The 25,846-nt window shown below is 65.6% G+C and overlaps 14 protein-coding genes across 14 annotated transcripts; 3 read left to right on the forward strand and 11 right to left on the reverse strand.

Moving 5' to 3' along the window:
- Positions 1 to 122: 122 nt before the first annotated feature.
- Q8F55_009046 (uncharacterized protein) lies at positions 123 to 2,082 on the reverse strand (the record flags this gene model as incomplete). The annotated part of the gene is made up of 3 exons (XM_069357422.1): positions 123 to 1,439; positions 1,524 to 2,019; positions 2,054 to 2,082. 3 exons carry the CDS (start codon positions 2,080 to 2,082, stop codon positions 123 to 125), a joined length of 1,842 nt encoding a protein of 613 aa, XP_069205359.1.
- Positions 2,083 to 2,313: 231 nt separating this feature from the next.
- On the reverse strand, positions 2,314 to 3,770 carry Q8F55_009047 (uncharacterized protein; the record flags this gene model as incomplete). The annotated part of the gene is made up of 2 exons (XM_069357423.1): positions 2,314 to 3,016; positions 3,058 to 3,770. The coding sequence occupies 2 exons, from the start codon at positions 3,768 to 3,770 to the stop codon at positions 2,314 to 2,316; spliced, it is 1,416 nt and encodes a 471-aa protein (XP_069205360.1).
- Positions 3,771 to 4,037: 267 nt separating this feature from the next.
- Q8F55_009048 (uncharacterized protein) lies at positions 4,038 to 6,118 on the reverse strand (the record flags this gene model as incomplete). Its single annotated transcript, XM_069357424.1, has 3 exons — positions 4,038 to 5,134; positions 5,210 to 5,431; positions 6,076 to 6,118. 3 exons carry the CDS (start codon positions 6,116 to 6,118, stop codon positions 4,038 to 4,040), a joined length of 1,362 nt encoding a protein of 453 aa, XP_069205361.1.
- Positions 6,119 to 6,175: 57 nt separating this feature from the next.
- Q8F55_009049 (uncharacterized protein) lies at positions 6,176 to 7,260 on the reverse strand (the record flags this gene model as incomplete). The annotated part of the gene is made up of 2 exons (XM_069357425.1): positions 6,176 to 7,089; positions 7,131 to 7,260. 2 exons carry the CDS (start codon positions 7,258 to 7,260, stop codon positions 6,176 to 6,178), a joined length of 1,044 nt encoding a protein of 347 aa, XP_069205362.1.
- Positions 7,261 to 7,747: 487 nt separating this feature from the next.
- Positions 7,748 to 8,616, forward strand: Q8F55_009050 (uncharacterized protein; the record flags this gene model as incomplete). The annotated part of the gene is made up of 7 exons (XM_069357426.1): positions 7,748 to 7,829; positions 7,867 to 7,920; positions 7,958 to 8,079; positions 8,121 to 8,201; positions 8,236 to 8,306; positions 8,344 to 8,530; positions 8,569 to 8,616. The coding sequence occupies 7 exons, from the start codon at positions 7,748 to 7,750 to the stop codon at positions 8,614 to 8,616; spliced, it is 645 nt and encodes a 214-aa protein (XP_069205363.1).
- A 164-nt stretch (positions 8,617 to 8,780) lies between these two features.
- On the reverse strand, positions 8,781 to 9,953 carry RPN11 (multicatalytic endopeptidase; the record flags this gene model as incomplete). Its single annotated transcript, XM_069357427.1, has 5 exons — positions 8,781 to 9,103; positions 9,154 to 9,559; positions 9,610 to 9,687; positions 9,733 to 9,772; positions 9,862 to 9,953. 5 exons carry the CDS (start codon positions 9,951 to 9,953, stop codon positions 8,781 to 8,783), a joined length of 939 nt encoding a protein of 312 aa, XP_069205364.1.
- Positions 9,954 to 10,407: 454 nt separating this feature from the next.
- Q8F55_009052 (uncharacterized protein) lies at positions 10,408 to 11,767 on the forward strand (the record flags this gene model as incomplete). The annotated part of the gene is made up of 4 exons (XM_069357428.1): positions 10,408 to 10,416; positions 10,466 to 10,582; positions 10,621 to 10,776; positions 10,814 to 11,767. 4 exons carry the CDS (start codon positions 10,408 to 10,410, stop codon positions 11,765 to 11,767), a joined length of 1,236 nt encoding a protein of 411 aa, XP_069205365.1.
- A 109-nt stretch (positions 11,768 to 11,876) lies between these two features.
- Positions 11,877 to 13,538, reverse strand: Q8F55_009053 (uncharacterized protein; the record flags this gene model as incomplete). Its single annotated transcript, XM_069357429.1, has 2 exons — positions 11,877 to 12,718; positions 12,755 to 13,538. 2 exons carry the CDS (start codon positions 13,536 to 13,538, stop codon positions 11,877 to 11,879), a joined length of 1,626 nt encoding a protein of 541 aa, XP_069205366.1.
- A 389-nt stretch (positions 13,539 to 13,927) lies between these two features.
- Q8F55_009054 (uncharacterized protein) lies at positions 13,928 to 15,450 on the reverse strand (the record flags this gene model as incomplete). Its single annotated transcript, XM_069357430.1, has 5 exons — positions 13,928 to 14,005; positions 14,041 to 14,472; positions 14,527 to 14,778; positions 14,811 to 15,248; positions 15,283 to 15,450. 5 exons carry the CDS (start codon positions 15,448 to 15,450, stop codon positions 13,928 to 13,930), a joined length of 1,368 nt encoding a protein of 455 aa, XP_069205367.1.
- Positions 15,451 to 16,335: 885 nt separating this feature from the next.
- Positions 16,336 to 17,739, reverse strand: Q8F55_009055 (uncharacterized protein; the record flags this gene model as incomplete). The annotated part of the gene is made up of 5 exons (XM_069357431.1): positions 16,336 to 16,413; positions 16,451 to 16,759; positions 16,797 to 17,033; positions 17,081 to 17,503; positions 17,545 to 17,739. 5 exons carry the CDS (start codon positions 17,737 to 17,739, stop codon positions 16,336 to 16,338), a joined length of 1,242 nt encoding a protein of 413 aa, XP_069205368.1.
- A 1,067-nt stretch (positions 17,740 to 18,806) lies between these two features.
- Q8F55_009056 (uncharacterized protein) lies at positions 18,807 to 21,464 on the reverse strand (the record flags this gene model as incomplete). Its single annotated transcript, XM_069357432.1, has 1 exon — positions 18,807 to 21,464. One exon carries the CDS (start codon positions 21,462 to 21,464, stop codon positions 18,807 to 18,809), a length of 2,658 nt encoding a protein of 885 aa, XP_069205369.1.
- Positions 21,465 to 22,193: 729 nt separating this feature from the next.
- On the reverse strand, positions 22,194 to 23,734 carry ERG24 (erg24, C-14 sterol reductase; the record flags this gene model as incomplete). Its single annotated transcript, XM_069357433.1, has 4 exons — positions 22,194 to 22,199; positions 22,250 to 22,984; positions 23,017 to 23,234; positions 23,308 to 23,734. The coding sequence occupies 4 exons, from the start codon at positions 23,732 to 23,734 to the stop codon at positions 22,194 to 22,196; spliced, it is 1,386 nt and encodes a 461-aa protein (XP_069205370.1).
- A 513-nt stretch (positions 23,735 to 24,247) lies between these two features.
- On the reverse strand, positions 24,248 to 24,963 carry Q8F55_009058 (uncharacterized protein; the record flags this gene model as incomplete). The annotated part of the gene is made up of 3 exons (XM_069357434.1): positions 24,248 to 24,405; positions 24,614 to 24,689; positions 24,733 to 24,963. The coding sequence occupies 3 exons, from the start codon at positions 24,961 to 24,963 to the stop codon at positions 24,248 to 24,250; spliced, it is 465 nt and encodes a 154-aa protein (XP_069205371.1).
- A 245-nt stretch (positions 24,964 to 25,208) lies between these two features.
- Positions 25,209 to 25,680, forward strand: Q8F55_009059 (uncharacterized protein; the record flags this gene model as incomplete). Its single annotated transcript, XM_069357435.1, has 3 exons — positions 25,209 to 25,412; positions 25,477 to 25,585; positions 25,628 to 25,680. 3 exons carry the CDS (start codon positions 25,209 to 25,211, stop codon positions 25,678 to 25,680), a joined length of 366 nt encoding a protein of 121 aa, XP_069205372.1.
- Positions 25,681 to 25,846: the final 166 nt, after the last annotated feature.

Below are 25,846 nucleotides of genomic sequence, written 5' to 3' on the forward strand. Positions count from 1 at the left end.
GTCCATGCACGAGCCACGGCGGCGAGCCGAGCGCGCCGGGTAGGCAGCTGCCGGCAAGGCAAGGCCATGTCGACGTGCTGTCCTTGTCCGCGGCGGCCGATACGCACATGTCATGAATGCATCTAGGCCGCGATCCACACGTCGCCAAGGCTCTCCCACTCGTGGCCCACGGAGCCGGCCGTGGCCGAGTCGTCGGTGAGGACGAGGACGCGCAGGCCGCCGAGCTCGGCGAGCCCGTCGAGCAGCGCGACGTAGCGTGCCGGGATCTCGTAGGCCGCCTCCCAGCGGTGGGCCGTCGTCGTCCCCGGCGCCTCGGCGGCGTACGTCGTCCCCGGGCGCTCGGCGAGCAGCGTCCACTCTGCCGGCGGGGGGAGCACGAGCGTCGAGCCGAGTGGCGCCGCGCGCCCCGCCGGCGCGGCTGGCAGCCCGCGCTTCGCGGCGAGGGACACGCCCCTGTCGAGCACTGGCGCAGGCGGGAACGCGGGCGCCGCGGCCGGCGACTGTGGCGAGGGCGGCGCGCCGAACGCCGGCGAGCTCGGCGTCGACGGCGCGCTCGGGCTCGCAATGTTGGACACGACGGCATGCCGCAGCTGCGCCGAGACCGGCGTCAGGGGACGGGATGGCGCGCTGCCTGGTGAGAAGGGGCGGGCGGGGGCGGGTGACGCCGACGCGCCGCGCACCGGCGTCGCTGTTCTCGACGGGGGCTGGAGCGCAAACGCCGGTGCTGAGCCTGTTGGCGGGGGCGGCGCGTTGGCTGGTGGTGGCGCCGCGAGGAACTGCACGCCGATCTGCAGCGGCTGTGGTGGCGCCGCGTCGGCTGCCACCGGCCCCGAGCGCACGGCGACGCGCAGGCTGCGCTCAAACTCGTCCTCGAGTGCCGCTTCGCGCGGAGCATCCGCCAGCGTGAGGTCAAACTCCCACTCTGCGCGGCGCTGGGGCACGCCGAGGGCCGAGTTGGGGCGGGACGGTGCCGGGCGGCCCGGGGGCGCCGGGGCGCGCCGGTTGAGCGTCGACGTCTGGAAGCGCCCGGGGTCGCGGTACGGTCCTGAGATCCACGCGATGTCGAGCCGGCCGAGGGGGAGGACGGTGCCGGCGGCGTACGTGGGCGGGAAGGAGGACAGGGGTGTAGACGAGGTGTCGGGCGCGGGGGAGAGGACGAACAGGCGCTGCAAGGTGTCGCCGGGGAGGAGTGACGCGGCGTCGCCGTTGCCGTTGGGTGATTCTGGCTGGAGCTCGGCGGGCGCTTCGGCCGGCAGGATGGGCCGCGCGACGAGGCCGTCGACCGCGTTGAGGGTGACCTCGCCAAACTCCATGGCGGCGGGGGACACATTCTGCATCAGGACCTCGAGGTAGACCTGGGCGCGGCGGGACGGGGAGAGGGAGGAGTTTGGGTGGGTTGCGGTGTGGACGCGGGTTTTGATGGCGAGGGGGGCGTTGACCTGGTACGCGGCGGGGCGTCAGCGTCGGCCTCGGCGTCGCGGTGTCACGACTCGGTACGCGCTGCGCGCATGCCTCGGACTCACGGTAAACTTGAGGAACCGCTGAAACGTCCGCCTCCCCTCGGGCGTCTCCCACGCGACCGAGCAGATGAGGATATGGCTCCCGAGCTCTGCGATATCGTGCCCGGCGTCAATCTGCACGCTCTCGCCCGCCTCGAGGCGGGGGAGCTCGTCGTAGGCGCGGTCCTCAGCCTGCGCCGGCTCGGAGCCCTCGGCCCTGCTGCCCTCGTGGATGACCTCGCCGAGGCGGAAGCGCCCGCTCGGGCTCTGCACCTCGAGCATCATCTTGACCCCGCGTACCGGCTCGCCCTGGGGGTGCGCGCTCGTGAGGCGCACGAGCGCGCCCAGCCGCTCGCCGAGCGACGCGAAGCCGAACGGCGCGGGGTAGTTGCTTGTCGGGCTGACCGCGAAGCCCGCGGGCAGGGGCGGCGCGGGCTGTGCGTCCGCTGCTGAGGGGACCGTGTCGAACGCCGACGGCGTGGCCGCGCCCGGCACGAGCGTGTACGGCGATAGCCGGGCGCTGCGGTCAGCGACGGGGTGTGGGGGCGGCTTACAGCTCAAAGGTTAGCGGCGGGAGCTCCATGGTGATGTGGTGGAGGGATGGGTGACGTGACGAAATGTTGACGCGGTGGGGTGGAGGTGGCGAGGTGGGCGGCACTGTTGGCTGCGGTCATCTGGGTTGGACGACGCCGCCGCCGCCGCCGCCGCCGCCGCTCCCCCACACGCAACGCAATAATACATTCAACGCAATGTGCACGAGTGGGGATGTATAGAGTTACACGATGGATACGCTGGGCACGCTACTAGCCCCCGCCTACACCAGCCGGGGCTGGGGCTCTGGCGCCGGAGGCTCAGCGGCAGCCTCGATCTCCTGCCGCCGCACCTTCCTCACGACGCGCTCGTCGCCCTGGGCGGCCGGGTGGATCAAGTTGTTGACCATCTCGACGACGGGCTGGCCAAACATGTGCCACAGCTCTGGCCCCTCGCGGATCAAGGCAAGAATCACCTCGACCGCGATGAGCAGGATGATGATAATCTCCATGCGGTGGCCCGAGCTCTCGGTGAGCAGAGCGCGCAACGTGTTCTGGATCTCCTGCGCATAGTCGATCTTCTTGTTGATGGCCTCGATGCGCTCCTTGATCTCAAACTCGGAGCTCACGGCGTCAAAGTACGTCTCGAGCTCGGGCTCGGACCAGTAGAACTCGGGCGTGTCCTCGAGTCCGCCGCCGCGCGCGTTGACCGCCATGCGCAGGTTCATGAGCTCGCCAATCTTGCGGATCACATCCTTGCGGCCCATGGGCTGGATGCCGAAGCGCTCGAGCGCGCGGGGAAGGAGCGACACGGACGCAATGTGCTTGTCGAGCCGGTTCTCCAGCACCGACAGCGACGACGACCGCGTGAGCGACAGCGACAGCGTGTAGCGCGCCAGCAGAGACGCGAGCGACGGCGACGGCGAGAAGGTCGAGAGCTCGGGCGGGCGGCCAATCTGGATCATGTTGCCGAGAATCTGTGTCTGGCTGGAAACTCCGTCAGCACCGCCCCACCGGCACAAACTCACGCCGTCGGGTCCACGACAAAGTCCACCTCCTCGACCTCGTACTCGCTCTCGGGCAGCCGCTCAGCCTCGACGCCGACGCCCTTGAAGCGGATCACCTCGCGGAGGAACGCGCGCCCCTCCTCCTCGGTCAGGCCCCAGGTCACGAACGACCCGTTGCCAAACACCCAGATCTCGCCGCGCTCGCCGTACTCGAAGCCCATGTCGGCCGGCTCCTCGTCGGCGCCCTCGACGGCCTTGACGTCGCGCCCGCGGATGAGGCGCTCGGCGCCGCCGCGGCCCTTCCACGGGCCGATGACGAACGCGCGCTCCCTATCCCCCTCGGGCACCTCGTCCCACTTGACGCCGAGCAGGCGGAGCACCGCGCCGAGGCGGGGCAGGTCGTACCGCTCGGCCGTGGTGTGCGCTATCGCCTGGAGGATCGGGCCGCGGGTCGGCGCCGCAGAGTTGCGCAGCGGCGCGGAGATGGCCTCGAGGCGGCGCTTTGGCGGCTTGTGTGGTGGCAGCCGGCGCGCGGCAGCAGCGGCGGCCGCGGCGTCGCTCTGCCCCTGCCGCGCGAGACGCGCCTGCGCGCGCTCGAACGCCGTGCTGGTGGTGGCGAGGCGGGTGCCGGTGGCCGCGGGGGGCACGACACGCACCCGCGCGGCGGCGCGCAGCTGCGCGACCCCCACCAGCCCCGTATGCCGCAGGACACTGCGTGCGCCGAGGTGAAGCATTGTGAATGGAGAGTGCAAAGACGACGTTGTCGCCGAGATTGTTGCTTGAAATCTCAGCGAGCCGACGACCGAGGTGGCGTAAAGGCGCGCGGAGATACCCGATAGGCCCGCGGTGTCGGCACGCCGCGTGCCGCAAGTCGCGCACCGCCGGCCGGAGCAATATTTGTCCACTGGAACAACCTCGGATGTGTACATTGCTGCTTACGCGCTTACATGCTCATTTTCTATCTACAGCTACAGGAGATATGGTGCGAGGGCAAGAGGGGCTCACGCCGGAGGGATGGCAATCTTCGGGGCCCGGAGCATGCGGCTCCAGGCGGCCGAGTACTGGACGGCGGGGGCCGCGGCGACGCCGAGCGCCTCGGCGGCGGCGAGGGGGAAGTCGACGTGGCGGAGGACCTCGCGGCCAAAGAGCACCACGTCGGCGTCGCCGCGCTGGAGAATGTTCTCGGCCTGCTGCGGGTCGGTGATGAGCCCGACCGCGCCGATAAGCAGGCCGGGCACACGGTCCTTGACGTAGCGCGCGTACGGCACCTGGTAGTCGGGGCCGACCTTGATCTTGCCGCGGAGGTCGTTGCCGCCCGTGCTCACGTCGAGCAGGTCGACGCCGAGCGCGTGCAGCTCCTTTGCAAGCAGCGCCGTCTGCTCCTTGCCCCACCACTTCCACTCGCCGCCCTGCTTCTCCTCGCCGAGCACCTCGTCGAGCCAGTCGGTCGCCGACACACGGAAGAGGAGCGGGCCGTCCCACGCCGCGCGGACGGCCTTGGTGATCTCGAGCGCGAGGCGGATGCGGTTCTCAAAGCTGCCACCGTACTGGTCGGTGCGCTGGTTCGAGATGGGCGACAGGAACTCGTGCATGAAGTAGCCGTGCGCGCCGTGGATCTCGACGTAGTCGAAGCCCGCCTTCTTGGAGCGCTCCACGGCTGCGACGTACGCCGCCTTGATGCTCTCAATGTACTCGAGCGACGCGGCGACCGGCTCGGGGAAGTAGCCCTCGTGGAAGGACACGGCCGACGGGCCAGTGACCGTCTCGGGCCAGCCGCCGTTCTCGGGCAGGACGACCTCGCCGCCCTTGTATCCCTTTGCCACTTCGGTGCCGTAGATCCACGGGGTCAGCGTCGACGCCTTGCGGCCGGCGTGCGCGAGCTGGATGCCAATCTTGCCGCCGAGCGCGTGCACGTAGTCGACGATGCGCTTGAAGCCGGCAATCTGCGCGTCCTCCCACAGGCCAGAGTCCTCGGGCGAGATGCGGCCCTCGGGCACGACGGCCGTGGCCTCGACCATGAGGTTGCCCCAGCCGCGCATGGCCATCGAGCCGTGGTGGATGAAGTGGTGGTCGGTGGCGTGTCCGTTGTCCGACGAGTCTGCAGCGTCAGGACGGGAACACAGGCGCTACACCCCAGGACGAGCCTATACACTCGCCCCGCCCGGCGACTCACACATGCACATGGGGGCCACCCACATGCGGTTGGGCCACTCGACGCCCCTGATCTTGATCGGCTCAAACAGCTGGGGGAGGTTGCTGTTCTGCGGGTGGTCCGCGGCGGGGAGCGCGGCGCCGATGGTCGTCGGCTGGACGGGCAGGAAGGTGGGGTAGTCTGCCGAGGGCGCCTTGAACGGCGCGAACGGGCGCGGCGGGTTGGTAGCGGCGTCGTTGGGCACTGGGGTCAGTCAGGTGGGCCAGGCGGGCGCGACATACTTGCTGTGGGCGTGTCTGGGAGTGTAGTCTAGCGAGGGGTGGGCTCTGGCGTTGGCGATAAACGAGGATGCCCCATTTATAGTTGAAGCGAGGGGGAGGGAGAGGGAGGGATGAGGTAATGACTGCCCTCCACCGACCTCCACTCCACTCGACAAATGCTACACCCCATCGCATTCCTCACCCAACGCAACGCGTCACAGCAACTGTGGCCAGGTGCACTCTCGCTTCGTCTCGCACTATCGGCGCAGTTTCCGCTCGACCAATGTGCCCAAAGTCAAGTCCCTGTGCCTTGCATGCCTTGGTCATGGTGGTGGTGGCCGGCCCATTGACTGACAGAGCGATTTCCGGAGTACACTCCGGACATAAACCCACGTCCACCTCCACCTGCATACTCAGTGTCGGCCCAGGTCCGACGTATAAATCAGACGCGCGACGATATCCAGGTGCCCAACTTCAGACCTCCGAGCGCAGCAGCCATGGGCACTCACCCGTGACGGCCCGCGGCCGCCTTGGTCGCAAACACTTCACACATGCATACAACAGCTATAAGACTATACCATATCCGCATCAGCCGCAATCTCCGTTCCGACTGGCGCCCCTGCTTACCACGCTTACCACCACCCATGTCATCGCCCATGCCATTGCCCATCCTTGCGGCTCCGAGCCACCCACGAGGTGGTGGAGGCTTGACGACTGACACATCCTGTCATGTCTGGCCGTCAACAGCTCGTAGGAGGTTGTCGATCTCTTCGCCACCGCCCTCGAACAGGATGTCCAGCGAGTCTATGCTCGTGTCGCCATCTGAGCTTGCGTGCGGTTCAGGGGCTTGTCGAACGGTAGTAGGAGGCGGTGGTGCTGAGGCTTGGCGAGTCGGCGCCGTCTTGACAGTCGACTGGCGCGTTGTGAGGCCAATACGTGCCGCGGGCTGCTTTGTCGGCGATGCGCTGCCCCGCTTCACGCCAGGACGACCAGGCATGCCCGACGAGATGTTGACGCGGGGGAGTGCACCTTGCGCCTGGGCTGGGCCTCTAGTGGATGACGAGCTCGACGAGTACGGGTTCAGACTCGCCGCTCGCCTTGGGCTGGAGCGCACCCCTTGAGGTCGGACCCCAGCTGCCGACGACAGCAGTGGCGGGCGGAAACGCGCCTGGCTCGTGGGGGGCGGCTTGACGCTGTCAACCGACGTCGTGCGCCGATCCGGCACAGGCGCCGTGGTCTTGGCCTTGGTCGGCGACAGCGACCGTGTCGCCGCGAGTGGTGGTGGCCGGTGGTTTGTCGATCTCTCGGTCATCGGCTGGCGCACCGTCACTCTTGCCGAGCTCGTGCTGGGCGTGGGAATGCTACTTGTCGATCGCGAGCTCAGCGTCGCAGAGGACGAGCTGGACGCCGGGCGGGAGCTGAGGTCGAGGAAGCGGTCGAGCAGCGCATCGAGCCGCTTGCCCTGGTCATCGTCCACCGGCGGCGTGTTGCGATGTGAGCCGGCAGCCAAGTGCGCAGGCGGGTTGGACGCCGCACGCGAGACGCGGCAGGGGCGCTTTCGCGGGTGCGCCGACGCCGTGCTGGACGAGGGGCGGAGCGGACGGGGCTTCTGCGTTGGTGAGGGCAGGGGGATGGCGTTGTCTGGGGTGTCAGTTGATCCAAGGCTGCGGTCTCCAACTCACCGCTCGCGTCGGCCATGAACTCGCGCAGGAGCTGGTCGTCCTGCCCCCACACGACGGTGCTCTTCTCCTCCTGTGAGCCCAGGAGCTCGAGCTCGCGCTTGCGTCGCGACCGCGTATTTGGTGTTTCCATGGCGGCAAAGGACGAGGGGATGGGTTAACGGGGCGCCGCTGGGTCGATGTGGCCGATACCGTCCTCGAGTTGTGGTGCGGCTGGAGCAATGAGGACGGGACGAGGAGGCGATCCAAGGTGAACAGGCAGGGAGGCCAGTACAGGACCCTACCTGCTACGAGATGACAGTGATGGGGTGCAAGGTCGAGGTGCTGCTACTGCGATGGGGCCATGCTACTGAGTGTTGCGGTCCTCGATGATGGCTGTTGATGTCGGTCGACCATGCAGGACGAAAGACAGGCGCGAGGGTGTTTGGCGATCGCGGGCCTATTCCTTCAACCGCCAATATTGCCACCTTGCGTGCCGGTTTTTGGCCCACCGAAAAGGCGCGCGCCACCCCTGCACTCGTCATGACCGCACAGTGTTGTGCATCGCCGAGCAGAGCAGTTTGAACCGCGCACTCACTCCTCACTCTCACTCGCCCTCTCCACCCTCGTCGCCAGCAAACATGTCACTCCTCCACGCCCTCGTCGCGCGCGGGACCACCGTCCTCGCAGAGCACACCACGAGCGACACGGTGCTCAAGCCTGGTGGGTCGCGCCGCCCCATTATCAGTCTAACCCCCAGCCGCCAAGATCACCATCCTCTCCAAGATCCCGCCCAACAACTCGAAGCTTACTTGTGAGCTGAAGTTTGGCTCCCCTGAGCTCACCCCCAGACGTGTGGCAGGACCGCCTGATCCACTATGTGTCGTCTGACGGCGTCATCTACCTCGTCATGGCCGACGACTCGGTCGGGCGGCGCATGCCCTTTGCCTTCCTCGCCGATCTCGAGCGACGCGTGGGTGTAGCCTTGAAGTAAGCAGAGTGCTCACCCGCCAGTTCACGGCGCAGTACACGCCCGATACGATCGTCAGCGCCGGCGACCACGCGCTCGGCGAGTTTGAGGGCGAGCTGGCCAAGGTGGGCACGCGCGCGCCGACACCGCTGACCCCAGCTCATGCACCAATACTCGACGGCCCCGCCTGCCGACCCCCTCAAGCAGGCGCAGAACGACCTGAACAATGTGTGGGTGTGCATGACTAGGTGCGAGCTCACCCGCCAGCAAGGACATCATGGTCCAGAACATCGACTCGATCCTCCAACGCGGAGAGCGCCTCGACCTGCTCGTCGACAAGACGGACACGCTCGCAGGCCAGGCGTACGCCTTCCGCCGGGGCGCGCGCAGCGTTCGTCGCCAGCAGTGGTGGAAGAACACTCGTATCACGATTCTGACAGGCTTCGTCGTCTTTGTGGGTTGCAAGGGCTCCCAGAAGCACTAACCCACCAGCTCATCCTCTTCATCCTCATTGCCCAGGTCTGGCCTAGCGGCAAGTAGGCGCAGGCCTTTCCCCTTCTCCCTGTATAGACGTCCGGATGCACCTGTTGTAACCTCAGCCTAACGACGCCTGCCAATGCACACTCATAATGCGCCTTGTGATACAATGCATTGGCTGCTGCTCTATGCTCCATTACTGCTGCTCTTGCGCTGGCCCTCCTCACTCAGAGCTCCGCCAACACACCCATCGCCAGGCTCTGCGTGACCTGGTTGCCGAGCGACGTCTCGACAGCCTCCTCGAGATGCCTCTTGGGGTCAAGCTTGCCGACGTGACGCGTCTTGAGCTGCTCGGGTGTGAGGGTCGCCTCCTCCTGTACCGACTTGGTGTACGCTGTCGCGAGCTGGAGCATGTCCTTGACCGTCTTCTCGTTGCTCTCCTCAGTCTGCTCAAAGTCCTTGAGCTTGAGACCCTCGGTCCAGCCACGCTTGTGCAGGTTGAGCAGCATGCCCTGCTCTGCTTCTGTCTTGCGGTACTCAATGGCCAGGCCTGAACGGGGGCGTTAGTCAAGCACAGACTGGTCCAAACGCGCCACTCACTGTAGTAGTGCCTGTTGAGACCGTGAATTAGAGCCTGGATGCTGGGCTTGTTCAGGTGGCCAATGTTGGACGTCGTCTGTCGGCTCTCCTGGCCGGACATGAGGGATTGGGGGTTGATGGAGCGGAACGCGTCGATCACAACCTTTCCGCGCACACTCTGGATGGGGTCGATAACAACAGCGACAGCGCGGGGGTGGAGCTGCTCAAACGACTGCTGCGTGTTGACGTCGACGCTCGACAGCCAGCAGCCGAAACCGGGGTGCGAGTGGTACCAGCCGACAACCATCTCGGGGCGACCAGTCTGCTTGAGCATGTCGAGCATTTTCGTCTGGAAGACGTGGTCGACCGACTCGACAGTCACAGTGGTTCCAGACTGGGGCATGGCAAAGACATCGACACACGAGATCTGCGCGGGTTAGTGACCCGCCCGCCCGTGACTACCCCCACACGACTCACAGTGTAGTCGTCAACGAACTCGCCGAGCATGAGACCCATGACCTCCATGGGGACACCGGCACGGCCGTGCTTGAGCATCTGGCGAGTTAGTATGGGTTTGGGATTCGTTCCTGGGCTACCCACCTTGAGGAGCGCGAGCGACGAGATGTGAAGGGTCTCACCGCTGAGTAATGTCAGTACGAGGCCAAGCCCGCAGCTGCTGCTGCTGTACGGGGAGCTACGCCGAGCTCCTCCGTGGCACGCCAGACTCACTTGTCGGCAAGAGTGACCTCCTCGGTACGGCCCTGACCCTGCCCACGGAGCATCTGGTCAAAGCTACGTCCACCTGGCATTCCAAAGTTCATGGTGATGAGGTGTTGCGGTGGTGCTGGTTGTTGTGAAGTGATGAAGGAAGGTGCGCGGGGTGCGGAGTCGTCAAGCGGTAGTCTCTATGCCTCGACGCGTCGATCTGGTCGAGTTGTTTGTGAGTGATGAGAGCAACAGAGGATGATGAATGCTGCGAAGAGGAAGAGCTTGATGGATGGTCATCGACGTCGAACAGTGACGAACGACACGAGAGCGTGTGCCAGGAACAAATAGGCGCGTGATGAAAAGGCCCACAAACCCATTTGCCCGCCTAGCCACCAAAATCAATCTGCCCCCCCTTCGTCTCGCTCGTCTCTTGTCCCGGCTGGATCTTGGCCACTCGTCCAACCTTTAATTGCCCCGGCCAACGCCATCAACAGTTGATCCTTTTGTCAACACTACACATACGCTTTCTTGCTCTTGCGTGCCCTCACTCCCGTCGTGACGCCCGCCATGTCTGAGGTGGGTTCATAGAGCCCGCTCGCTGCCTACACCCGCTGACATACCGCAGTACCAGAGGCTCAAGGCGCGGGCTCTCGAACTCCAGCGGGAGAAGGAGGAGGAGCTCAAGCGCGAGCTTGCACGCAAGGCTGAGCGTGAGAAGCAGGCAGCAAAGGATGAGGCGGACGTGGGTGACGGGGTGTCGGGTGGCGCTAACGCTGGCAGCGTCGGAAACGCATGGAGGAAGCGAGCAAGCAGGCTCGGCGGGCGGAGCTCATGAAGGCGAACGAGGCTCTCCACCGTTCTGGCCAAGGCGATAATGGGTCTGGATCGAACGGGTATGACCCGTTCGCAGAGGTCAAGAGGACCGAACCAGTGCGGGTGGGTGCTGCCTGTCGCGGGGTATGCTGACAGTCAGGTTGCTGCCAAGCCCGTCAAGGCGGCGGCGTCAGGAACAAAGTCTGCCAACGGCGGCAGTCGTGTGACGGGCGCTTCGTCGTCGTCCAAAGCCGGAGCAAGCGGTGCTTCCAAAACCACGCGCAATGCCGACGGGCGCAAGAGCTCTCCACCCGCCTTGGGGCGGAAAGAGAAGGCGGCGCTCAAGTTGGCTCGTGCATCCAAGAGCAAGGCATCGGCAGCGGACTCGATCTTCAGCGTGCGCGCACTGGTTGACCAGCGCGACGGCAGCCGAAGCCCCGGTTTTGCGTCGCCGCGCCCGCCCCCGCCAAATCGTGCACCACCGTCAAAGCTGCCACCGGGTGGTGCCGCTCGGGCAGCGACTACACCGGCGAAGAAGCCGATGGGCATCGCTGGGATGAAGAAGTCGGTCGACGTCAGCTCGTTACGCAAGCTATGCCCAGATCGAGACTCGCGCGATCGGAGAACGATAGACGAGATCCAGCGGGATCTCAAGGCGAAGGGCAAGCCTTCAGCGCCGCCGACCTCGGCAAGCAGGCCAGGGGCACCGCGCAGGGATTCTGCGTCTACGGGCCGGGCGGGCGACGCGCGCCGCCGTCCACGGTCACCCTCGACGTCCGAAGACGACAGCGACGACTCTGATCGTGCGCCGAGGAAGCGTGGCCGTGGTTCGCCGCCACCGAACGGCGAGCCGTCGCGCCAGGCCGTCAGCGCCATGATCCAGTCCATGTTCAACCGAGGCCGCCCTGCCCGCACCTACAACGACGACTACGAGAGCGACGACATGGAGGCTGGACTGAGTGACGTCGAGGCCGAGGAGCACCGCGCCCTCCGCATCGCGCGGTACGAGGACGACCAGGCCGAGAAGGAGGAGGAGGCGCGCAAGACGGCCAAGGCGGCGCGTCTGAAGAAGGAGCGCGAGCGCGAGCGCGAGAGGCTGAGCAAGATCCGGTGATGCGTGAAACCCATCCATCCATTATTCCTGTCGCTACCATCATTGTGTTGTCTGTGTACCACACCACCATCCACATTATGCACATGCATGTCTCATGTCTATGTCTAGTCTACAACGTGTACGTCTCGCCGATATCCGTCATGATGAAGCAGCCCTGCTCGCCGGGATGTTCCCAGTGCTGGCTGAGGCCGTGGTGCCGGCGGGCACGGCCAAACTCTACGCGTGTTGCGCGCGCCTCTGCTGCGTCGCAGAACGTACCCCAGTGGATGCCGACGCTGCGCTCAGCCCCGACTTCCGTGTGGATCTGCATCGAGTCGGCGGGCGAGCAGTGCAGGCTCGAGGTGAGCGTGTACTGGTCGAGCGAGAGCTGGAGCAGGCTGCGAAGGAAGGGGAGCGACGAGCCCGTCGACAGCGGGAGGAGCGCGAGCGAGAAGGGGCCGTAGCGCTGCCCGATCTCCTTGAAGGCCGGGCACACGGCCGTCACGTCGCCCTCCGGCGCCGTCGCATACCGGTATCCCGTGTCGCCGCCGAAATACACCTTGAAGTCGGTCCAGCCCGCCATGCCGGGCTTGAGCGCGGCGACCGCGTTGTCCGCCCCAACGACGCCGACGGCCCACGAGCCCCACAGGCTCTGCATGTGGTCAAACAGCCCGCGTCCGGACCGGTGCTGTGCCGGCGTATAAGCGACCTTGAGCGTCAGGGCCGCGGCGGGGTTGACTGTCGGCGCAGCATCTGGTGGAGGGGGGTAGGTCGGGTCGACTGCTTTTGGCGCGCTGCCATCGGCTGGGAAGGAGACGAGCGCCTCACACCACCAGTCGAGCTCGGTGACGCGCGCGGCGGGGATACCGCAGTTCTTGAACCACTGCGCGAGGCCGAGCGGGACAAAAAAGTGGATCGTCTGCTGGTGAATGTTCCATAGCTCAATGATCGAGTTGTAGTCGAGATGGTCGTCTGCCGTCAGCGATCACCACGCTCTTCTCCACCCACAATGGTCGTGCGAGATGCAGCACACATGCACCTGTGGCAAGTCGTCGATCCCGCACGGCGGCTGGAGGTAGCGCGCTGGCCCGACAAGCTGGCTCGGCGAGCAGCGGTACGAGAATATCGGGTCGAAGAGGACGCCGGCGGCGCCCGCCCGGTCGTCGGCCCACGGGATCTGGACAAAGGCTCCCGCGTGCCCAAGCCACGTTATCGTCGGTGTGCGCGGGCTCCGCTGCCAGCGCGGCTCCTCGACACGCACGGGCGGCTCGCGCCAGTCGCCCGCGTCGTCGGCGCTGAGGATCCGCGAGAACGCCGGCCGGACGTAGCCCCGCACCGGCTCGGGCGGGTGCTGGCGCTTCGGCCACTCTGGCTCGGTGTCGTTGAGCGGCTCGTCGTCCGAGTCATCTGCGGGGTCGCGGAAGCCCTGGCCCGCGAACGGCGGGGACTGGAGCGGCTGGGCGGCCTCGTCGTCGTCGGCCTCCTCGTCATCTGGCGGGTGGCCTAGGCACGAGGGGGAGAGCGAGATCCTCGAGCTCGACGCCGCCGCGTTGCTGCCCAGCTGCGGCGTCGCGATCGCTGCGCCCTTCTGGTACGCGAGCCACGCGTCGTTGAGCGACGCCATCCGGTACGACGGCCACGGGTTGTGGAAGTAGCGTGGTGCGATGGCCTCGGCCGCCAGCGCTATCCGGCTGCCTGACCCGGCGCCGTGGTGCTGGTACATGAGGGCCGGGTCGGGCGGCAGGCGCGAGACGGTGGGCGGGGTGGGCGCGGGGGCGCTGTTTGTCGCCATTGTGTGTGGGTGTGAATGGGAGAGTGGTGCGATGCGAGCGTTGGTGGGTGGGTTTGTCGTTTGATCGCGAGCATACGAGCCCGCGAGCAGAGCAGAGCAGAGCAATGACGCACACACGTGGCGTGGCACATAACCGGATAGTGGCATGGTGGCAATGACGCACGCAGGCGGAGTGGCGAGTTCCTCTCCGTCATCCCCTGTCCGCTGTCCCTTGTCCTCGACCCCACCCCCACACGCATGCAGTGTCAAGAGCGGAGTTGGACGAGTGCATGAGGCCCGTACCACTTTACTAGAGATATTCCGTGCATCGACATTGGTGTACTTCTGCGGCCCCCTGCCGGCCGCCGCGCCTCGATCTGTATCTTCGCTCAACCCCACGGAAGCTGTACTCAGGCAATGAACGCAAGGACAACCACGACAAAGGCCCCCACAACGCTCGAGGAGGACATGTAGTTCACCAGCGCGCCCTGTACCGTCAGACATGTCTCGTCCAACAACTCACGCTCCGTGTAGAGGACGGCGTGGCGGATCCAGAACCCGAGCCAGAGCCAGGGATCGACCCAGACCCCGTGTTGCCGGTACCAGTGCCAGTGCCAGTGTTGGAGCCAGTGCCGGTGCCAGTTCCCGTGCCCGTGCCATTATCAGTGCCGGTGCCAGTCCCACCGCCTTCACTGGGAGGGTTGGTGCCACCGCCTCCCGTGGGCGGAGCGCTACCGCCGTCTCCGGGAGGAGTCTTGGTGCCCCCGTCTGGAGGCGCGGTAGTGGGCCCGCCGACGACCGTATCCGGCATGTTGGGCACCTTTGCCACGTCGCCCTCCCTGTCCTTGTTCCCGCCACACCAGTTGCGCAGCGCGACCGTGGCGGTCTGGAGCTTCTTCCTGTCGTCCTCGCTCGTGTCGCTCGACGCGTCCTGCACGCAGCTGTTGCACGTGTCCTGGGGGCCTTGGTTCGTGGGCTAATGTCAGCCCTGCGCCTTCACACTACTCACAATGCACATCTCCTCGCACTTGGCCTTCTCGCCGCCGTTGCACAGGCTCCGGAACTTGGCGAGGGTGTCCTTGCACACGCCGTCGCACGCGGTGCCCTTTGTGGGATCGGTCGTCGTCTGCTTGCAGGCGTCGCCATACCGCTTGAGTCCGCCCTCAGTGCTGAACCTCTGATCCGCGGTGAGATCTGTCGCGAACTGTGTCTGGGACTTGGTACACTGCAAGCACTTTTCGTACAGCGCAGTGTTGGCAGCCTGGCGTTAGCAAGGTTCCCGCAGCCACTCACCGAGCATGTGGCGGAACAGTCGGCCGTGCCAACGGGGAAGACACAGCCCTTGGCTTCCTGCCTAAACAACAGGCAATCTGATCCACAGGGCGTGCACCAAAAGTCGAGACTCATAGCAGCGTGTGACAGGTCAAAGTTGAGGCTCTGGGCTCCGGAGCCGCTGCTGGCGATCGTGCAGGTGCGACAGGTGTCGACGCTGTCCTTGCGCGTGCACAGATCGTGGCACCCCTCGGGGTTGTCCACGAGGCAGGCCGCTCTCATGTCCGAGAAGATGGGTGTGCACGGCGTCGTGCACTCGTCGTATCTGCACACGCCGTCCATTCTCGCCGCCCAGCCGGAGATCGAGGTCTTGGTGGCGCTGTCGACGGTCGCTTCGGCCTGGATACACGTATTGCAGTCGTTCAGTTCTGCGAGGTGGCCGCTTTTGCCTTTCAACTCCTGGATCGTCAGCGCAGGCCCGGGATGCACCCACCAGGCAGAACGAGGCGCATTGCTCATCCGTCTTGCCGTCGCAGGCGTTTCCGATGAAACTGATGATCGTAGAACACTGGCCCAGACACGAGCCGAAGATGTTCTGGCGCGGGGTTAGGGGGCTGGCCGCAGCTGCGGCTAGGAAAGCGAGGAGGGCGAGTTTGGTCATGTCGACGGGGCGGGGCGCGGTCGGGGTGCAGCTTCTGGCGGGCGAAGACAGCCCTCTTTCTAGGCACTTTGAGCACGGCTGGTGGTCGCTGTGTCTGTGGAGAGGCGATGCGAGGACGAGGCCGGATGCTGCTTGGGGAGTTAGCACTGTCCACCGGCACAGCATCGTGCTTTCTGGCCGGACAGTAGGACGCGCCGCACGCCTGACCCGACCCGTGTTCGAGCGTTGCCAAGAGATTGAATCTGGCGATTGATCAACCCCGCCGCGCTTATCAGCCACCCACCGGCGGACCCAATGAGGCACGGCACGCGGCAGGCAGCGGCGGGACGTTCGGGACCTGCAGCTAGTACGGGCCGGCGTTGCAGGCCTGGCCAGCGTTCCCCTCACGTCATAAAGCCAGTACGCGCGCGAACGCAGATCTCGCTCGCGCATGTGACTTTCGTGGCGGCTTTTAGACCCCCAGATCTCTTGGCGGTGGCGGTTGTGGCATTCGGGTTGGGCGGTATATAATCGGCGCAAATTGCTGCTGTGCAAGATCGTGTGGGTGGTCCAATCGGTAGTAGCGAGCATGCACTGATCGTGTAGACGGCGGAAACACGTGCGAGGGTTATGGAGCCCCCGGCCTCCTCCCCCCAGCCAGACTTGCCTTGGAAGGTTGGACGCCTCTGACGGCAGAGGTCTGCGCCACCATGGCTGTCTGACCCGGGTCCACAAGCGAGGAGCATAGAACGGGTTGCATCTGTCAAATTGGTCAAGAGAGGCTGCTATTCGGCATGAGCCAAGGCCTATTCCATTGCATTGGTATTCCAACAATGCGCTACAAGGTCGTGCTTCTGAAAAGGTGGGTGTCAAGTTGGGTAGAAGATATGTACTCGTCGAGAGCCTCTAGGCAAAGGAAACGAACATGGCAACGGCGAGCCCGCCCACGAGGTCAGACCACGAGAAGAAGGGGACGAAAGCAGCCTGCAGATGTCAGCCCCTCCCCGAGGCAGTCACTCACGCTTTTAGAGGAGGTGCTCCCCGATCCCGTGCCGCTAGAACTTCCGCCAGTCGACCCGGTGCCGCCGTTGTTATTGTTGTTGTTATTGTTATTGTTGTTGTTGTTGTTGCTCCCACCCGGCGGGTTGGTGGTGCTGCCACCCGGCACCTGCGGCACGGGGGCCGGGGCCGAGTTGTCCTTGTTGGCCGTGCACCACGCTTTGAATTCCCCGAGGCGCTTCTTGAAGTCCTTCTTCTCCGAGTCAGAGTAGCCCTTCGACCCGTCCTGGATGCACGAGTTGCAGGTCTCGAGCGACTGGACCTTGTCGTCCTGTCCCCGTCAGCTCAGTCACGCCGCCACAACTCACCGCACACATGCCCTTGCACTTCTCGGCGTCGACGGCACAGAAGTCGAAGGCCTCTTTGAGTACGCCGCCGCACTCGGCGTCACAGTTGCCTGGGACGGGGATGACGCCCTTGCACATCGTGTCGATGCGCTCGAGGTCGCCTTCGAGATTCGTTTTCGTGGTCGCCGGGATACCGCCCGCCTCGTTGTCCGTCTTCAGGCACTTGCTGAATTCCTCGCGCTTGCTGTTGCCATCCGCCTGCCGAGTTAGCGGGAACACACGACACCGAGCCAGGCCATGCTCACAGTGCAAGCCACCTGGGAGCACGTCTCGCCGCCAGACCAGCAAGGCTGGGCGATCTTCCTCCATTCGAGACCTGCCTCGCCGCAGCCGTTACTGCACCAGAAGTGCTGCAGCTTGAGCGCGTCGTCGAGCCTGCCGAGGAACTCCTTGTTCTTGTCGATCAGGCTCGCGCTGAGGCAGCTATGACAGTCGTCGCCTTTGATGTTGCAAACGTTCTTGCACGACTCGTAGTAGATGCCGCCGCATTGCGACACGAGATTGGAGACGTCGCCGCTGCACTGCGGGGTGCACTCCAGGTACTCGCATTGCCCGGTCATGGTCGATGCCCAGTTGGCGACCTCGGTTACCGTCGCCTCGCCCAGCACGGTAGGGCCCTCCTTGGCGATGCACGAGTTGCAGTCGTAAATAGCTCGGAGGTTGGGATCCTAAGAGGTCAGTGCTGTGATAGGAGCAGCGAAGCACCCACATTGCACAACTTGATGCAGCCATCGCCCCCGCCATTGCAGTTGGCCCCGAGCAGCCCAATGATGCGGTCACAGACTGGTTCGCATGGGCCGAACTTGGTGAACGGGGGGCTCGTGCCGGTTCCCTGGCGGATCACGATGGCGCTCGCGGCCGCGTGCACGGCGAGGAGAGTTAGGAGCATAGCGGGGTTGCACATGGTGGCGCGTGTGCGACCCCTCCTGCCAGCCCTCGAGGGCTCTTATACCGCGTCGAGGGGGAAGAGGATGGACTCACCTTCGAGGCGATGCAAACATTGCAGATAAACAGGCTAGCTGCAAGGCCGCCGACCCACCACGGCCACGAGCCTCGACACGGCCCCCATCAGCACGTGTATGGGTGGGTCACCTACCCCAACTCGTGTAGTGACGGGACGCCCAACGAGGTGCACATCAGCCACGAGGCGCCACACGCGCCTCGCCAATTGCATGCCCCGGCCCACCCGCTTGTCATGCTTGATGCATGGCGGGACGTAATGCCAGATCTGGCGTCGGCCACGGCCATGTGACTTGTGGCCCGGCTTAGATCGATCCGCCACACTCCGCCACGCCACAGTGTGAAAAGATCTGGCGGATCAGCAAGCCGCTGCACCGCTGTGCCGCGCGCCTGGCTCGGCGGCAGATGCGGCGGCGTGTTCCTGGGAGGAGCGTCGCCTGTATGCTTGTTAATGCAGGGGGCATTACCGAGGCCATGGAGCTGGGCATGCAGGCCGGCGAGTGCCAGCCGGCCAACCCCGCTCGATCGTCGTCTGCTATCTGACTCGGGTCGCCTGACGCGACGCACTGTCCCTGGCGCCGAACCTCCAGTCCAGTCGCCGCGGGTGCCAGAGCGTCGGCACGAAGCGCCATCGGCGCGGTGACCTCCACTACTATCGATCTCTTGGCGTGGCCACTGGCGTGGAGCATGTCCTCATCAGGCGCACCCGGCCGCGCGATGCAGTGCAGCGAGATGTAGCAATGCGCACAGCTTCATCACCATCATGGTATGTCATGTCATGTCGTTGCTAGCGAGCCAGTGTCCTTCGAGCTGTCACGGTGCTCGCTCTCCCTCCTCTCCCCCTTCGCGTTATTGCCGAGGGGACTACCTCGGATGCACAATGTCCTTTTGACTCCTAGACCGGGGCTGCACCACAGCTCGGCCCACCGAGACGGAAACTGAAACGGGAACGCCGTCGACCACACCGGAGCAGGTGAGGCTGCCCTTCGGGGAGGGCCTGTGGGGGTTGGTTCAAGGTGGAGCGGCCGTCTTGCCGCCCTTGCCAGTGGGGTCCTTGGCCATCTGGTGGTCGGTGTCGACGCGAACGCCGTTGTCACCAGCTTTGCCACCCTTGGGGTTCTTGCGATTGGGATCCTTTGCAGCGTCGTGGACAGCTTCGACGTGGACACCGTTGTCAGCGCCGGCCTTCTTGCCACCCTTGGGGTCCGCTCCCTGCTTGTGAGGGTCCTTGGCGACTTGGGTGCCGGGGTTGTAGCCAGCCCCCCTGTCTGCACCACCGGTCTTGTCGCCCTTGGGGTCTGCTCCCTGCTTGTGAGGATCCTGGGCGACTTGGGTACCGGGGTTGTAGTCATCAGGCCCCTTGTCCGCACCGCCCGTCTTGCCACCCTTGGGGTCGGCGCCCTGCTTGTGAGGGTCCTTGGCGACCTCGTGGCCGGCGTCGACGTGAACACCCTTGTCCGCACCACCCTTCTTGCCGCCCTTGGGGTCCGCTCCCTGCTTGTGAGGATCTTGGGCGACTTGGGGACCGGGGTTGGAGTCATCAGGCCCCTTGTCCGCACCGCCGCCCTTCTTGCCACCCTTGGGGTCCGCTCCCTGCTTGTGGGGGTCCTGGGCAACTTGTGTGCCGGGGGGGTTGTAGGCAGGCCCCTTGTCTGCACCACCTTTCTTGCCGCCTTTGGGGTCCGCTTCCTGCTTCTGAGGGTCCTGGGCGACTTGCACTCCGTCCTTGCCCTTGCCCCCCGGGCCCTTCTGGCCATCGGTGCCGGTCTTGACACCGTCGCCGTTGACCTCGTACCCGTTGTCGTTGTTGGGCTGCTTTCCCTTGCCGTCGTTCTTCTTGCCGTCGGCGCCAACCCGGACGTCATCGCCACTGACCTGGGGACCCTTGTTGTTCGCCGGCTCCTTGCCCTTGCCGTCGTTCTTCTGTCCATCGGTGCCAACCTTAACGCCCTTGCCGCCGACCTCGTGCCCGTTGTCGTTGTTGGCCTGCTTGCCCTTGCCGTCGTTCTTCTGTCCATCGGTGCCAACCTTAACGCCCTTGCCACCGACCTCGTACCCGTTGCCGTTGTTGGGCTGCTTGCCCTTGCCGTCGTTTTTCTTGCCATCGGCGCCAACCCGGACGCTGTCGCCACCGACCTCGGGGCCCTTGTTGTTGGCAGGCTGCTTGCCGTCGCTCTTCTTTCCGTCTGCGCCGACCCGGACTCCGTCGTCGTTGGCAGGCTGCTTTCCCTTGCCGTCGTTCTTCTTGCCATCGGCGCCAACCCGGACGCTGTCGCCGCTGACCTCGGGCCCCTTGTTGTTCGGCGACTCCTTGCCCTTGCCGTCGTTCTTCTTTGGATCCGCGCCGACCTTGACAGCGCCACCTCCGCCGTTGGCAGGCGGCTTGTCCTTGGGCTTGCCTTCGACGCCGACCTTGACCGCGCCGCCACCACCGGTGTCGTTGGGCGACTTGGAGCCCTTGCCCTTGCCGCCTTGGCCGTCAGGCCCGATCTTCACAGCGCCGCCGCCGGAGCCCTTGGGAGTGTCGCTGCCTTTGCCCTTGCCGCCCTTTCCGTCGGGGCCGATCTTGATGGCGCCGCCGGCGTTGGTGTCGTGGGGGGTGTCGGAGCCCTTGCCCTTGCCACCCTTGCCGTCCTGCCCAATCTTGATATCGGGGCCGCCGGTGTCCTTGCCGGTGTCGGAGCCCTTGCCGCGCTGGCCATCGGGCCCGATCTTAACAGCGCCGCCATCGGGCCCGATCTTAACAGCGCCGCCACCGCCAGCGTTGTTGGGGGTGTCACCGCCCTTGCCCTTGCCACGCTGGCCATCAGGCCCGATCTTGATAGCGGCGCCGCCGCCCGTGTCGTGGGGAGTGTCGCCGCCCTTGCCCTTGCCGTCCGGCCCGATCCTAACAGCGCCGCCTCCGCCACCCCCTCCACCCCCAGCAGCGACACGCGCCGCGCCGGGCCTATTCGCGGGGTTACCGACCTCGCCGCCGTAGTTCTCCTCGGGGTCGGGCACCTCTGTCCCGTGGTTCTCGTTCTCGACCTCGCTCCCGCGCCCGTTGGCGGGGTTGCCCGCCTCGGAGCTCGTCCCGCCGACGCCGTACGGCGGGATGGGGTTGCCGATCTCGCTCCCGGGCGCCTTGTTGCCGTTTGTCGTCTCGCTCCCGCCGCCGCCAGGCCACACCGGCACGCCCCACGGGTTCTTGGGCGCCTTCCCCGTCTCCGTGCCCCCGCCCTTGCCGCCGGGGTTGCCGACGTCGACCCCGCCCCCCTTGTTGTTGCCGTACGGCGTGCCGTTTGGCCCAATGACCCAGGGATTGCCGGCGTACCCGTTGCCCGTGTCGGTGCCGGTGCCGGTGCCGCCGGGCTTGACGGGCCAGCCGGGGGGCTTGAGCGTGTTGCCTGCGCCGGTGCCGGTCCCGCCGATCCCCCAGGGCCTTGGTCCGAACTGGTTGGGCCAGTCGATGTAGATGCCGCCGTTGGGTGGTGGTTTGGGCCTGCTGCCGCCCCAGGGGCCAAACCTGTTGGGCAGGTCGATGATAACGCCGGGATTGGCCTCGGCGGCACGCCGCAGGCCGCCGTGGAAGGCGTTGCCGGTGTCGACTGCGTCCTGGGGTGGGGTATCGGGGAGGGGGAGGGCGCCGGCCAGAGTGGCGATGATGAGGAAGGTGGTGAGGTGGTGCATGGTGTCGTTGTGGGGCAACGAGTTGAGCGACGCCAATGCCTTCTTTATACCGAGTGGCTGTGACGCTTCGGTGCTTCTGACGAGCCTGGCCCAGTGCGTGACGGGCGCGGCGCGGCGTGGGGCGGGGCGGTGAGTTTGAGGCGTCGCCACACTCACCGCCTCTGCGTGTCGTACAAGGAGGCGCAGAGGGATCTGGCTCGGCATGGCTCGAGCGCTCGACCCAGACGCGACACGTGACTCTCCCTTCGTTCTGCATCTTCTGGAGAAGGGATCTCGCTCGGCCAGCGGAATGCCACAGCCCTGGTGGTGGGCGCTGCAGTGGCCAGGCCGCCGCGCCATGCACGATCGATGCGCCAAGACAATGGCCCGAATGCGTTGTGCGACGCGTGAGTACGAACGGGCCAGGCATACCAGTGCTGCCAAGTGGGCAGTGCAGGTTGGTCTTGCCCGCCCAGGTCAGATCTGGTACGTTAGTAGGCGACTCACCCCACCCTGTGTTCCATGTCCCGCCGTGTCTCATAAACTGGATATCCGGAGCCATACGCCGAATCGTGCACAGCTTCATCTATCATGATCGTTCGTTCCCTGCCAGATCGCTAGACAAGATGCTATCGTCATTATCGAGTGGCCCCGGGCCACAAGTGCGTCTTCTTCGCCGCAATCCTTCGCCTTTGTAGGGCAGCGCAGGGCGGCACACACTTCTTCACTCCACATCTCAGCCATACCGGCTTAGTACTACTCTCGTCAGCCACGCGCGCCCGTGAACAAACCCCGAGCCAACTCACAACATAGGGGACAATCCTGTACGGGACCTTCTCAATGTAGCGGTCCCAGTCCTTGCCGTACTTGTGGCGGCATGCCTCGTCATCGCGGCGCTGGCGGTGGATGAGAAGAATGGCAAAGTAGACGACGTAGAAGTAGGTGATCGGGGTGTTGAAGCCGGTGGGGAGACACCACGCCCAGGCCATGAGCCAGTCACCAAAGTAGTTGGGGTGGCGCGAACGGCCCCACCAGCCCGACGTCAGGAGCTTGGTACCGCGAGCAGTGTCCATGTAGGTGAGGTTCTTGGGGTTCTTGCCGTTGCGGAAGTCGCTCTTCTCGTTGTTGGCGACACGGAAGATGTAGAGGCCGGCAATCTCAACGGCGATGATGATGGCCGAGAAGACGGGGCCAAGGTGGACGGGGTTGAAGGTGAGGTAGCGGGCCTGGAGTCCGTAGGTGAAGGGGAGCCAGGCGAGGTCACCGAACGCGAGCATGAAGCCAAAGCCGTCGGTGGTAATGTCCATCTGGTTGAGGATCGAGGGCTCGGCGAGGTAGCAGTCGATCGTGTACCAGCCCTCAAAGCCGAGGACGAGCCACATGCTGTCCGAGACGTAACCGAGGCGGACGTACTGCTCACAGGCGCACGAGATGTTGAGGAGGAACCAGAGGGAGAGTCCAGGGCGGACCTCGTTGAAGGTCTTGATGTCCCAGTTGGGAAGACCAGGGATAGTGGGGTTGAGGGGGCGGCCGAGGAAGAACTGGGGTCAGATGTGTCGCCGGCACCACTCACGTCGTAGAAGAAGACACCCGAGTTGCCGCCGAGGGCGAGGAGCTCGCCCGAGAAGAAGCTGTAGGCGTAAACCCAGACGGCCTGGGCCGTGGCCATGGCGAGCGCGGCCGAGAGGAGGGGCACAAAGTGGTCGTAGAGCCAGGTGAACTTCTCGATACCGCCGGGGCGGGCCAGCACGCCAATGGCAACGCCGAGGGTGAGGAAGAGGAACCAGAGGCCTGGGCGGGGTCAGTCACTCACTCACTATCCTCTCCGGCGGCCGGCCGCAATGCCCGCTCGCTGCGCACGCACCATTCATCTTGTACTTTTTGCGGGTGCCGTCGCGGAGGAGGAGGCCCTCGATCCACTCGGTGGGGAGGATGACCCAGGTAGCAATGCACCACGCATACCAGGCGAGGTAGACGCCAAAGGCCTGCCACTCCCAGAGCTTGCCTGCCGACGAGGGCCAGTTGCCGATCGTGTTGAGGAGGGTCGAGATGGTCGACGCGTTGGGGTTGCAGCCCGTGACCTCGTTACACGTGAAGAAGAGGGCGTAGGCGACGAAGGGGGTCGCGAACGTGACAATGGTGGTGCCGATGGGGCCGAAGAACTCTGTCGGGTTGGACTTTGGGTTGAGCTCTGCGTACGACTTTTTGGGCGGCAGCGAGACCTGGGCCTTTGCCGTGATGGTGGTGGTCACGTCGCCGTTGGCGCGTGGGGTTCCGTTTGCGGCCGTCATTGCGGCGGCGGGGGGCGATGAGGGAGGGGCGTTAGTAATGAGTGTGGGGGAGTTGGTGTTTGTTTAAATGTTGTGAGATGTGGGGGGGAGAGGGAGGCGAGGAGGTCGACGATGGACGACGAGGAGAAAGGGTATGCATGGTTCGATGCGCGTGGGGAGCAGGCCCTGAGTGACGGACGTGAGCCACCACCCCCGCGCCGCCGCCGACAATCAGAGGCACGGATTCACCGGACACCAACTCTCGTCACTCGGCTCTGCACATCGTACCATGACGCCGACGTCGGACGCGGCGCGTCGCGGCGCCGGAAGCGACGGCGCCAGTGCGATCGAGGAAGGGCACTGCATCGCTAGCACTACACATGCCGTCCAAGACCTCAATCGTCCCACAACACGGCGCGATGCCCAACCGCGGCGCTCGGGATTCCCGCCGCCGCCACAGTGGACCGGCCGTCCACCCGGTACACAAGGTATCACTGATGCATGGTATCGGTATCTGAGTAAGCCGGCTGCGGCCTACGCCGCGAGCACGTCGCCGAGCCACGCGACGAGCTTCTTCTCCATCACGAGGAGGGCTTTGGACGCGTACGGGTCGAGGCCGGGGCCTGCTGGCGCCGTGAGGTTGGACGGCAGCGAGAGGGACAGGTGGATCTGGTTTGGGGGGAAGCGCTTTGCTGCGGGGGGTGTCAGCGAGCGCAAGGCGGGTCGGGGTAGCATGTAGGGTGCTGGGCGCAGGACGCGTCGAGCAGTCGAGGAGAACAAGTCGAGCGGACATGGCCTCCATGTCCGCGCTCGACGTCGACACGGCTCCAACCAGCGACGAGCAGCCCACATGCAGCATGGCACGATGCACTCAACCCCTCCAGTCCCCGAGCCACTCACACAGCCTCTGGGCCATATGCAGCGCCGTGTCCGTCGCGCCCGAGCGGAAGATCGGCGTGGCCGTGGTCGGAATGTTCTGGCGAGTCAGCTCGGCGTCGGCGGCGCCGGCAACAACCCACCCCGCGCGAGGGCATCGCAACGGCCCAGTCGGACGCGAGGCGCTTATTCTTCTCCCCTCCCCCGGCCCCCGCGCCGTCCTCGTCATCGTCGGTCGCCGGGCCCCCGGTGCCGACCCACACGAGGAGCGTGTCGGCGAGCCGCGTGAGCTGGAACTGGAAGGCCGGCGCGCCCGGGAACGGCGCGGGGATGTACGTGAATGCCGTGGTCGTGTGGGGTTCGAGGTCGGCCATGGTGCGTAACGTCGAGGATGGTTGTGCTCGGCCGGTGTGGTGGGAAGACGAGGAGTGAGGAGCGACAGCGACGGCCAAGTGGCCGGCCGTGAGATCCAAGTCGGCATCAGCGTCAGCACTCAACCTCCACCTTGCACTCCGCCCGTCCCGCCGTCACGACCATCGCCGTCTCACACCACAACACCAACGCCCATCCCACCACAGCAACCCACCCCCCTCCCTTCCCCCCCCCCCCCCACCCCACCATGGTCGGCTCCATCACCCCGCCCAGCTCCAACGCCAACACGCCGCTGCGCGCGCCGCTGTCCCCGTCGCCCGAGCGCGCCGCGACCTCGCCGGCGCAGATGGACGTCGACGGGCCCTCGGCCGACGGGTCGCCGTCGCCCGGCGCCGACGACGACGACGTGCTCGCGAGCTCGGGCACCGAGATCGAGGAGGAGGAGCTCGAGGTGGGTGCGGCCCGGGGGGGACTCCGCCCCCCGCCGAAAGCCGACGCCGTAGCTCACACCGCAGGACGCGCCCAAGGAAGGCAGCAAGAAGCCCGCGGCCAAGACGGCCCGCGCGTTCCGCCCCAAGGAGAAGGACCTGCACGACTCGGACGTGGTCGAGCGGTGGAACAAGGGTGCGTGGGGTGTGAGGGGTGGGGGCGATGCTGACGCTACAGCCTTCGGCGACCCGTTCTTGCCCAAGTCGGGTGCGCCGACGCCGTCGGCGTAGGCTGGTGGTGGTGACTGGCGCTGGCTTGGCTAGCCAGGAGCTCCGCAGGAGCCCGCAGGATCACCGGATCGTGCGCGGCGGGGAACAGCGGCGCCTTCAGCCGCCATCCCAGGCCACCAGCTCCGTACCACCGGCCTCCAGTCTCCCCCCCCCCCCTTCTCATCAC

Source organism: Vanrija albida (genome assembly GCF_041260175.1).
Source record: "Vanrija albida strain AlHP1 chromosome Unknown contig_7, whole genome shotgun sequence".
Taxonomy (NCBI): domain Eukaryota; kingdom Fungi; phylum Basidiomycota; class Tremellomycetes; order Trichosporonales; family Trichosporonaceae; genus Vanrija; species Vanrija albida.